This window comes from Rutidosis leptorrhynchoides, chromosome 4 (genome assembly GCF_046630445.1).
Source record: "Rutidosis leptorrhynchoides isolate AG116_Rl617_1_P2 chromosome 4, CSIRO_AGI_Rlap_v1, whole genome shotgun sequence".
Lineage (NCBI taxonomy): Eukaryota > Viridiplantae > Streptophyta > Magnoliopsida > Asterales > Asteraceae > Rutidosis > Rutidosis leptorrhynchoides.
Window position 1 is genome coordinate 557,986,302 of NC_092336.1, and position 13,301 is coordinate 557,999,602.

General features: G+C 34.2%; 1 protein-coding gene across 1 annotated transcript; it reads left to right on the forward strand.

The window, feature by feature from the left end:
- The first annotated feature begins 442 nt into the window (after positions 1-442).
- LOC139845262 (probable protein phosphatase 2C 9) lies at positions 443-3,484 on the forward strand. Its single transcript, XM_071835512.1, has 5 exons — positions 443-489; positions 1,427-1,666; positions 2,075-2,351; positions 2,883-3,037; positions 3,121-3,484. The coding sequence occupies exons 1-5, from the start codon at positions 457-459 to the stop codon at positions 3,256-3,258; spliced, it is 843 nt and encodes a 280-aa protein (XP_071691613.1). The 5' UTR covers positions 443-456; the 3' UTR covers positions 3,259-3,484.
- The last annotated feature ends 9,817 nt before the right edge of the window (positions 3,485-13,301 follow it).

Below are 13,301 nucleotides of genomic sequence, written 5' to 3' on the forward strand. Positions count from 1 at the left end.
CTGACTCGGTGTCTTTTTTCACATTTTTAAACAAACAATAAAGTCATAAATTGGTCATAAATTAAAAAGGAGGAAAAAAAAGTCAAAATAAGGGGCATAGTATAGGCAGCCTAAAGCCCTTTGCAGCTATTTTTATCAAGGATCCAAAGAACCCTTCTTTATTTAGCAGTTGTGAAGTCCTTTACAAAACCTAGATTACTTACAACAAGATTATTCTATTTTGTAATGGTTGAGAAGATAAGTGACCAGTGAGTTTGAATTCAAGGTACCCATTTGTTAGTTTTTCAAGAAATGTTCTAAAATTTGTGACTATGTTGTTGGGGTTAGTGGATTTGTTGATTTTGGATGTTGGGTTTGGTTGATGATCATAAAGTTTTCTTCTTTATTAGTAATAGTTAATTATAATAATTTTTTGTGTGGCCATTTTTCAGGTTGGTTTAAAAGCTGAATCACAAAATGGGTAATTTATGTGGCAATTCTGTTTCAAAGGTAAAAAATATTTATCCCTCTTTGTTAGTATTTGCTTTCAATTTCACTTTTGCTAGCGTTCTTTAATTATAAAATTTGTTGAATATAATCATGGTTTAGTTCTAAATCTTTTGAAGAAAGTTCAAAACTTCAATTAGGGTTTTATCTAATTATACTAGAATTTTCAGTTTTTGTAATTAAACTTTCTACTTTTCATATGAATTAGCATTGAAGGCTTCAAATTTCGACTAACTTGATAAAATTCAAAGTCAATCTGTTGGAAATATAATATTGTTGGATTGTAATATCCTGCAAGCCTTTGAAATATTCAATTTTGGATAATTCTGGTAAAATTTCCGTTGCCAATTCTGTGATTGTCTTTTGTGACGGTTGAGCCGCTATTGCAGCTCATTTAGGGTTTCTGATTGTATGAGATCACGAGTATTGTTGTTTTACGGTCATGGTCAAATTTGACTTATTTCCAAAGCAAACAGTGTGATCTAAGCTGGTGTCGGCGTGCATTTGATAAATAAGAATTAATCTTTTCTCCCGTGTCAAACACGTATTTCATGAGTCATGAGTGCTTGCTCATCTTTATTGTTTCGATCAAATTGCTTTGGAAAGTCAACTGCTTGACTTGTGAGATTATATAATGGATTGAACATGGTGTTTAAGGGATACAGATCTATACATTTTCCGCCATTTTGAGTAATAACTTGTCAACGTTGACTCGCTATATAAGCACATTAAGAATTTTCTATGTTAGTACACCGTGATAAATGTCGGTTTACCATCATGGACAGATTACACCTTTTCTTGACATGCAATTTGAAGTATAAGTTGTAATGTTATTATCTTTCCGTGACAAAAATGGAAATTCGACGTAAATGGGCATAATATGTAAGCTTATTATAATGATTATTAGACAATTTAACATTTGTTGTCTTCTTGACTTTAGCTTGCAGGAGGGCAGGCGTCAAATGGGTCGGGCAAGGGACGAGGCCAGCAAGGGTCGGTTAAATACGGGTTCACGTTAGTTAAAGGGAAGGCTAATCATCCAATGGAAGACTACCATGTCGCCAAATTTGTTCCGCATCAAGGACGTGAGCTTGGACTATTCGCCATTTACGATGGGCATCTAGGGCATAGTGTGCCTGCATATCTTCAAAAGCATTTGTTCTCCAATATCATAAAGGAGGTTAGCATTACAATAGTCAAACAAGTTATTAATTTTGACTAATAAAGTCAACCTGAAGATTTGGAATTAAACTTAGTACGTGAGCATCGTTCCTGATCTCACAAGGAAGGTGTTCTTTAATATTAAATGAAAAATAGATATGATAGTTGACGTATATGCCGTATGTACTTATGCACGTCTCTCGCTCAAATTCCTTTTTTGTTTTTTGCGTGCGTCAAGTTGTTACGGCACACGCGTATTCACTTTTGTTTACAGCGAGCACGTCAATACGTCATATATTCACCCGTCATGTGCATACGTACTCACTTTGATTATATCAAAGTTTCAAACTTCTTAAGGACCGACTAAAAAATGTGTAGAGTATTTATGGAAAGTTCTTTGACCATATGATGTTTCGTATTATGGCAGGGTGAATTTTGGACAGATCCAAACCGTTCAATTTCCAAAGCGTATGAAAGAACCGATCAGGCGATTCTTTCACACAATCCTGACCTCGGAAGGGGTGGGTCCACTGCCGTTACTGCAATTCTCATCAACGGACGCAAGCTATGGGTGGCAAATGTTGGAGATTCTCGCGCAGTTCTTTCTAAAAGAGGAAAGGCAATTCAGATGAGTATTGATCATGAGCCCAATATGGAGAGGGGCAGTATTGAAAATCGAGGAGGTTTCGTCTCGAACATGCCAGGTGATACTTTTAGATCCTTAAGGAAGACTAAGTTAGTTTGTATTCTATGGTAGATTTGGAAATTACATCCCAATCGTAGATAATTTGGTTGTTCTCGGTTATATATTTTTCATCAGATGGGTAAAATGGGTAAAACTTAAAAATTAAATCAAATGGAAACGGGTTGAAACTCACTCAAAGTGTTTTTAAGTTGCATCGAGTCTTCAATGAGTTTTTATTTAGAAAGTTAGATTGTTACTGTAATACTACAGTTTTTGTATTAAATTTAGCAAGTTAATTAATTAATATAGCAATATTCATAGAACATTAGACAATAAGTGTTTATGGGTAAGCTGACCCGGCGGCTTTGACCAGCATCAAAAGTACACATCATGACTCAAACGCGTATGACCCGCCCTGTTAGCCACCTCTAGTGGTGTAAATGAGATTTGCCCACCTTGTCAAAATCTCTTACTGACCTTAGCATAGGAGACTTTGACTTTTCGAGTCAAGCTCGAGTGAATTTAACATCTTTTGTTAAATGATGTACAGGAGACGTTGCAAGAGTGAACGGACAACTAGCTGTTTCACGTGCGTTTGGAGACAAGAATCTTAAGAATCATTTACGCTCCGATCCAGATGTAACGAACGCAGATATCGATGCAAATACTGAGATTCTGATTCTGGCAAGTGACGGTTTATGGAAGGTAATATAATCAAAACTTTGACGTTGATATAGTCAGCAATCGTATCCCTTCAAGACTATTGACTTTTGTTGGTGTTAATCCAGGTTATGAATAACCAAGAGGCGGTGGACATAGCGATAAAGATCCGGGACCCACAAAAGGCAGCTAAGAAGCTCGCTGTTGAAGCACTGAATCGAGAAAGTAAAGATGATATATCATGCATTGTCGTTCGATTCAAGTGATGAAAGGTGAAACTACATTGAAAGAAAAGAAATAACTTGCGTTTTAGGATGAAAAGTAATATGTGCAGTATAAGATGTAAATTATGGAGGGTTTACATAGTTCATTGCCATTGTCGATTATCGTTTGTTTTGTGTTTAGGATATATCAAATTGTTCGTGGGGGTTTGTAATTTTTTCATTTCTTCAATGTTTAGATTTATAAATATATAATTTGGGGTTTGGGTTCGTTTCGACTGTGAAATTTCAAGAATAATCATTATCATCGTTAACTATATAATTTGAGTCAATAGCAAGCGTCGATTTACTGGCGATTTGACTGACGCTTAGAGCCTAAATTGAATTCCGGGAGGATTTAAAGCCCACGAAAATTTTATTCTACTATTTTCATAGTGTCTCATTTATTTTATTTTATTTTTATATAATTTTTTTTATTTATTTAAAAAAATTTCCTACTTATGTAACTTTAACTGTCGAACACAGTGAGATAAAACTTTCTCTATTATTGGATTGTTTCAATCCGGCTAGAGAAATAGGATAGATGAAAGGTTGTCTACATCTCACCTCTCTGACTCCCCATACACTACACATGTGAAATTGAGTTTTGTTGTTGTTTTTGTATCGTTGGCCATCAGATTGTAATCTACATATGTTTGTATCAGTTTCGAGTGACTCATTTTACTCACATCTATATGTCTGTTGATGGTAACCGGCAAGTGAATAAGATGCATTTTGTAAGAGATCTTAGTTGGTAGATATATCAAGCAAAAGGATTATACGATGGTCGACCAAAAGGCTTTTGGCCCAGCAGTATTGAGGAGCCCCTCTGGCATTGAGATTAGGGGTTCAAGTCCTGTTTAAGATATTATTTGTGTCAAATTATATAGGTGCGTGAGTTTGTCGTGCTGAAAAAAAAAAGGATTATACGATGGTCGAATTTGGTATAGGTAGAAAGGTCATTTGTATTTTAATGGTAACAAGAAGGGTCAACTTGAAGTGCATATGCTGTTGTAAATAAGAGTTTCGAATTCGGATTTCTAAGAGTCGTGTAATCACTTTCAGATCAAAGTATTTCGATAGTACAATCGAAATCTCTAATCGGATAAAACTCAGAATAATTGAACAGAGAATATGTGTTTTGTATATATGAATTTGATAAAACGTACCAAAAATAAATAACCAAAAAACGGGAGTTTATAACTGTCGAATGGCAGTTTTATCTATAACTGCCGAATGGCAGTTTCATAACTGCTAAAAGGCTCAAATCCGGGCTTTTTATTTTGGGTCGAACCGGGTCAAAATCAAATTTTAACACATTTTTAATAAAGAGATGTTAACCCAAATAATAAATTTCCAAGCTATTTTGGTCTCAAATCCGGGCTTTTTATTTTGGGCTCTGCCCTTTGGACCCCGCCAGGGGTTGCCACCCCTTGGACCCCGCTATCGTGGGCGCTGCCCCCGAACCTCTGTCATTATCAAGATAAGTTCAAACAAGTGTGCACTCCATACTTTCCCGAACTTGTTCGATATTTATCAAGATTATTTTGGTTAACAAATTAATCCCATTACACTTAAATCATATTGGTGACGCAAATCACCAACATATGCTCAAGTAGTACTAAAGCAAGACACAAACCAACATGGTCAATATGTAATTAATCATAGGAACCAATGATATGTTGGTTCTACACATGTACAACATGCTCATATTCGTTTTACTCTTAATAAAATAAGATTTTCTAACATTAAGGGAATCAAAAATGCTATCGTTTCCTGATTGCAATAACCACTACAAAGTTGCAACAATATATTCGTGGAGCTTAATGTGAGTGTTTTGCACCATGAAAAGATTTGACTAACGCGAGGAGGTCATCACTGGCACCGAGTTTAGCCAAGCTATATTCAAAGAAATGAAAATTATTTGTCAAAGCGAAGAAGCTACTTAACACGTAATGAAAGTATGGTCTTTAGTATCAACACTGACACCACATATAGGGTAAATGATAGTAGTGTTTATGTCGATTCCGTGTAGCCGAAAATTTAAAGTACATGAAAGGCGATCCAAAGCAAGATGTCAAAGGAATATTATAACCTTGATGTGATATTTTTACACCACTTAGCTAAGATGTCAAAGACTATGTGGGGTGAGGTTCAAAAAACTCTTATTTTTATTGTTTAGAAAAAGAATTATAAAATACCATTGGTATAAATGTATAATCACTTAGACATAATGTAACGACCCAACCCAATATCCAAACAAACACCCGAACTAATTTTTTTTTTTTTTTAATATAGTATCGGTGCGCGGCGCGCACAAGCCCATTTCAGTTCTGTCTGGTTTTGTCAACTTTCAAATAAAGATATCCCACTTCCAGACATATTTAGACGAAACGCTTTTCACAACATGTTATAATAGTTAAAACTCACACGATTCAATAATAAAATAAGTTTTACGAAACCGGGCCCACATATGCCGTAATACGAGTTTCGTACAAAAATATGAGTTTCGACCACACTAGTTTAAATTCCAAACGACACTATGAGCATCGTGTTTGGGGGTTAAACTACCCAAATCTCGGTCAAACTTCAAAAGCTATAACATCCAAAAGCGTCCCCTAACAAACAAGCGGGATCTCTAATCCATACGAATGCCCTTACCCTTGTCTCCGCCGGAGCCTATAAAAAGATAAACAACGAGAGGGTAAGCAAAGCTTAGTGAATGCAATAATTATATATACACATATATAACCTACTTACTTGCAAACACTTACACAATACCGCATACAAGCTAGCAATTCGACAACTATGCAAACATTATGCATATACCAATATCCGCAATCATAATAAGCTAGCGATTCCAAAAGCATATAGTTCACAATTAAATATGCTAGTACAAAAATTCACACAACCATGGTTAACCAATCATACTAGGGAACGGTACTCGGAAAAGACCGTCGGAGTTCATAACATCCATTAGTGTTACTTAAACACCGCGTAATCACTAATCCCCCGGGTGATGTCTTGAACACCGCGACTAACTCACCCCCATGACAATGTGACGTCTTGAACACCGCGACGATTCCACATGTCAATCAAAACAATGAGTGGTGTCTTGAACACCGCGACAATTCCACTCCCATGACAATGTGGTGTCTTAAACACCGCGACAATACCACACGTCAATCAAACCAATGAGTGGTGTCTTAAACACCGCAACAATACCACTCGTTACGTAGAATGTGGTGTCTTAAACACCGCGACAATACCACATTCATACTACACAAATAAATACATTATATATGCACACGCATAATTATTCCACTCACCTTAACGATTCAGTGACGGTTTTATACTTCCGTGAGCTTCAAAGCAAAGTACCTAATACAATGAGTACTTGATCAACACACAAACTAGTTGGACTACTCACCAACAATTTACTCATGTGCATTTAATGATTTAAATGCATTAAATGCCCCATTTACATCAAAACCAACCATTTAAGGTCAAGACCATCATAAATCACTAAAAGCTAGGGATTAAGGTCCAACCACCCTACTGAAATGTCCCGTTCTTATTGATTAAAAACGTTCCATATTAATTGATTTCGTTGCGAGGTATTGACCTCTATATGAGACGTTTTTCAAAGACTGCATTCATTTTAAAACAAACCATAACCTTTATTTCATTAATAAAGATTTAAAAAGATTTGCGTATATTATCAAATAATGATAATCTAAAATATCATGTTTACACACGACCATTACATAATGGTTTACAATACAAATTTGTTACAACAAAATAAGTTTCTTGAATGCAGTTTTTACACAATATCATACAAGCATGGACTCCAAATCTCATCCTTATTTAAGTATGCGACAGCGGAAGCTCTTAATAATCACCTGAGAATAAACATGCTTTAAACGTCAACAAAAATGTTGGTGAGTTATAGGTTTAACCTATATATATCAAATCGTAACAATAGACCACAAGATTTCATATTTCAATACGCATCCCATACATAGAGATAAAAATCATTCATATGGTGAACACCTGGTAACCGACATTAACAAGATGCATATATAAGAATATCCCCATCATTCCGGGACACCCTTCGGATATGATATAAATTTCGAAGTACTAAAGCATCCGGTACTTTGGATGGGGTTTGTTAGGCCCAATAGATCTATCTTTAGGATTCGCGTCAATTAGGGTGTCTGTTCCCTAATTCTTAGATTACCAGACTTAATAAAAAGGGGCATATTCGATTTCGATAATTCAACCATAGAATGTAGTTTCACGTACTTGTGTCTATTTTGTAAATCATTTATAAAACCTGCATGTATTCTCATCCTAAAAATATTAGATTTTAAAAGTGGGACTATAACTCACTTTCACAGATTTTTACTTCGTCGGGAAGTAAGACTTGGCCACTGGTTGATTCACGAACCTATAACAATATATACATATATATCAAAGTATGTTCAAAATATATTTACAACACTTTTAATATATTTTGATGTTTTAAGTTTATTAAGTCAGCTGTTGTAATGACCCGAAAATTTGCGACTAAATTTAAACTTAATCTTTAAAGGATTAATGATTTCGACACGATAAACAAAGTCTGTAAAACTGAATCTCAAAATTTTTGAACTATTCAAGTACCCTTCGATTTTCTCAACGATTCGCGAACAATTATATGTAAATAGATACATATATATACTATAACTTGAAAACGTAACAAAGTTTTCATTGCATAATACCGTACATTAAACTTATTGGTTTATATATCTAATTGAATATATATGAATTCAAGTTATTTAGTAAACGATAGTAACATTCGATTATTGATTTGATTGATATTTAGATAAGTTAACTAAAACGTTTAAGATGAACCAGTAAAACACTAATTTGATAAAGTATTTTCAAATTGCTACAGTACCCAAAATGCTACAGTATTTTCGAAAATCACTATTTACTACAGTAAAATTAACTTTGCTACAGTAAACCACTATTTTAAAAATGTATTTTAACAAATAGTGAGACGATGATTTATAGAAGTAAATGACCAAAATACTCGAAAGTTTAAGATATACTTTGAGTGGTATAGTTTAGGAATAATTTAAGGCTATATTTTAACAAAGGTACGAGTCACGAAATGTAAAATGCAAGTTTTCTCAGCGTACGAAAGGACATTCGAGAAACCGGAACCGGGACATAAGTCAAGTAACAACGTACGACTTATCGGAACAAAAGTTACAAGTTAACTATGCACGTAAATATAATATAATATATAAATAATTATATAAATTAAATATAATATATATTATATTTAAATATGTCGACAAACTAAAATACAAAAGAATGTGAGCTGTCCCTGGTCCTCATGCGAGTCGCATGGCCAGAAGGCCATTTCCATGCGAGTCGCATGACTCCAGATTTCAGGCCAGGTTCTATAAATTGCAGTTTTTGGCTCGAGATAATCACACACATACACAAATATAGATATACTCCGTAATATTATTTATTATTATTATTATTATTATTATTATTATTATTATTATTATTATTATTAATAAGATTATTATTAATCTTATTATTTTTATTATTAATGTTATTATTTTTGCGATACAAAAATAATAATGTACATAAAATATTACGACGGAGTGCTGTCCAAGTAATTTTCAAAACGTGTTTCCAAGCGAGCTAGAGCTAAGGAAAATATGGGTTATTGCCAAGGAAATTATGGGTAATGTTCGAGGGTATTTTTGTGAATCAAACCTCGTGTTTATCATCTCCGATGCGTCTACGTGCTTTTCTACAATATTGTATATCAATATTAAATAGTGAGTTTCATAAGATCCCTTTTACTCTCTACATTTTTGGGCTGAGAATACATGCAAATGCTTTATAAACTGATTTACAATATTTATATGCGTGAGTTTCATTGCTCCCTTTTTAATTACTTTTGCAATATATATTTTTGGGCTGAGAATACATGCACTTTATTTTAAACAATGGACACAAGTACATACTAAATTCTATACTGAGTTTGAACCGAAAATCCCTTAGCTTTGGTAACTAGTAACTGCCGGTTATAAGAACTGGTGGGCGCGAGTAGTAGTATATGGATCCATAGGGCTTGACATCCCCGTCCGAGCTAGAGCGCTAGCCTTTTAACGGACGTATGCTATTTGAGAAGCGTATACGTTGGTTTGCGTGTATTATTAAGATGATTATACAAAGGGTACAAATTATATAAGCGTTAAAGTTTAGTTACCAGGGTGCTCTGTTATGTAGAATCTATTGATAAACGTTTCTGGATTAAACAACTGAAATCTTGTGATCCACCTTTATATACAGATTATGAGCAACATTAAAACTATGAACTCACCAACCTTTGTGTTGACACTTGTTAGCATGTTTATTCTCAGGTTTCCTAGAAGTCTTCCGCTGTTTGCTTAGATGTTAAACAAGCTATGTGCATGGAGTCTTGCATGACATATTTTTCAAGGAGACGTTGCATTTACCAAATCATCACCATGTATCTTATTTTGACTGCATTGTCAACAGAAATGATGTTGTAAACTATTATTTATGGTGATTGTCTATATGTAGAAATCATCAGATGTCGAAAACCTTTGATTTAAATATTCATTTATGGTGTGCCTTTTCAAAAGAATGCAATGTTTACAAAACGTATCATATAGAGGTCAAATACCTCGCAATGAAATCAATGAATGACGTGTTCGTCCATATGGATTTGGAGCAATCGTCACAGTTGGTATCAGAGCGTTGGTCCTAGCGAACCAGGTCTTGCATGAATGTGTCTAACTGATAGTTGTTAAGATGCATTAGTAAGTCTGGACTTCGACTGTGTCTGCATGTTAAAAGTTTTGCTTATCATTTTTTTGTCGAAAATTACATGCTTATCATTCTTAAGTCTAGACACGTTTTACTGCATTGATTGCATAAATAGTGTATAGACAAAAATTCATATCTTAGCGTATCTGTTACTGTAAACTTTTCCTGACATCTTCCGAAAATTTCTCCGTGATTTATGAAATTTGGTATTATATATACATATGTAAATTATGTATTGAAGAATACCAAACTAAATTCTATAATCTATTTCATATCAAAAATCATCTATCTAATTATACAAGATGGATCCCGTATCTAGTTCAAATTCCTTAAATTCCGACAGCTATTCCGATATGGATATTCTCCTGAACTCTGAAGAAAGTGTAACTGGAATGGATCAACCAATTAGCCATCATCTATTCTGGATGAATTGGGGATGGGTTCGTAGCCTACTTAATTATTGGAGACAAGAAGAAGGCGATCCCTTCCATCCACCACATTGCCCTCTTGGCGAAGAACCTGAAGCACTTACCGGCGAACCTGTTCGTAATACCATTTTCTCTCTCATTTCCAGAGTATCTAGTCATGATTATATACTATCTCACATTCTAAATCTTATTCGTCCGCTCGTCCAAATCGACAATCATCCCGGTGTAGTAGAAGAAGTCAACGAGCTTCGCGCTCGGGTAGTGGCTTTGGAGAATATGGTGCAAAGGTTACAAGCACCAGCAGCATCACCGACATCAACAGTACCACCAACAATAACACCAACAGTACCATTACCACCACCAACAACATCCGCATCGCAAACCTCAACTTCACAATCTGTTCCACGAGCATCAACGTCATACGCACCGTAGTTACCAAGAAATACCAGCAACAATAACCGATGAAGTATTAACTCATTTCCCCTGAAGAAATTTTATGTATATTTAATATATATGAATTTTGAAATCAAAATAAATATTTTCGTACTAAGCTATTACGTGTGAATCTTAACTGGTAGGTACTACTCGGTTAGTTCATATTACTAATATGCAATGATGTACATCCTTCATTAACGGCTTAATCATCGATAACTACAATCTCTGTTTCAATTCAATGAATTTCATTTCATAATAAACCAAGTGTATTATTCAATAACATGGTTGATTTTACACTTTCATCTTCGATGCACTCGAAACTTTCTAGAAAACATCATTTGCATCTTGCGAAGTTTGCAAGAATTCCACGAATATCAACACCCTTCACCAAGGAATATCAATAAGAATAAATAATGAAGTATTGATTTTATTAGTGAAATACTCCGTAAAGATTATTAAATCTTTAATGTTTTAGAGATTATTCATTTCTAATTCAAGTCAAAAATCAAATGAGCTTAATATGATATTAACTCATTAAATCTGTATTACATCTGAAGAAATATACATACATATATTTTCATAAAGACTGTAATGAAAATTCTTTTGTACAAAATATTAATTGTGAAATCTTTAACGGGTAGGTAATACTCGGGAATATATAAGTTCACAATTAATATGTTACACTGTACATTCTTCAACTTTGATTCAAAAATTATTAATTATGCTCACAGCGATATACAATCGTTTTCATACAAATTCAATTACATATTCTGATATTGACGGATCAGAATCCAAGTCAAGATTTAACGGGTGACATCATTCTTAGATCTCTACATCTTTCAAAGCTATACTTTGACTTCAAAAATGTGAAAGATCCTTTAGCATTGTTATTACTGAAAATAACCTTGCAATTCCTTTCCAAAAGTATCCAGTATTATCAACCGTTCAACCAGTCAACGACGACCTTTCAGACTTGTAACTTTGGCATATACGTTTTTGTTACTGAGGAACCTTTCATGTTCCACCACATTAGCAGTAAATTTACCAACAACTTCATTGATCTTTGACCTTCCGAAAAATCCTTATACTCATTGAAACCGTATCATGTACTCATCCACATCTTGTAACGGCAATTACCATACCAACTATCAGGAATTAGCAATCAGTATTTTGAAATCTTGTAGCACGTCTACGCCAACAGTTATATGTGTACATATAACATCTACCTCTTGGACTTACATACTTTGAATGTGAAGTTTCCGAAAAACACCCCAAACTACGAAACTAGTTCTCCGAATTTTGGAAAAATGTTGATGAAGTAGCAAAAACTGTAAACGACCTTAACAGTCAAACGTTTGATGATAAAGAATAGTATGGTGGTAAAGGTGAGAAAAAGAGAAATCTTGGAACTGGAAAACGGATTGAGCAAAATATGAAAGAGGCTGTGGATAAATCACAAGGACGAAACCTGTCTTCAAAGAATCCAAATGATTCAGTATCTGTTGAAGCCATTAACGAATACCTTGCTTCCGAATCTAAACCCTTGCGGACAATATTCTTCATCATCCTCTGATACTAGAAATTCTAAGATATCATCGTATCTTTCATTATAAATATCCTCCATATTTTTGGAGATAATTTCATAATCATTCTTATCGAAAATCAATTTTCTCTTTACGATATCTGTGTTACACCATAAAAGAAACTATTTTAGTTTCTAAATTCTGAAACTTTCAAGTTTAAAATATAAATGTTTTGAAGTAATGTTGGGAACTGAAGCATGAATTAGTATAATATAATGACACTTGATCAACGTGATTATATTACAGTAAGTCATGTTGAGTTTCTAATGGAACGTGACAAAGGTTCACAGATCACACCCTCATCATAAACCATGTTACATAACTCTTTCATTCTATATAATCTCCAAATATATCAAGAAAATATATTTCTTGATGATTCGGTCTTTTTCGGATATTCTGGTAATTTGACAAGTCAGATTGTGCCATTACCGTTTCTTTCTTAGAACATTAATTATGTTTATTCTGAAATTCATACCTACGAATTATGGACCATTATTCGCTTGACTTGAGGTCGGGAAGAGAAAACAAAAACCTGGAACTTCGGAATATGAACAGGAGTATACATCACAGCAAACAAGAAAGATCATAAACCATGTATGTCTATGCGAATAGCAAGATAAAGACACGGGAGAATGATAAATACAACAATCCCTAGAGCATAATAGAAATAAACAGATTCTTCTGGTGGGAGCTGGAAAAGAAGGATGATTGTGGCAAACGTCAATATTAGGTCAAGAAC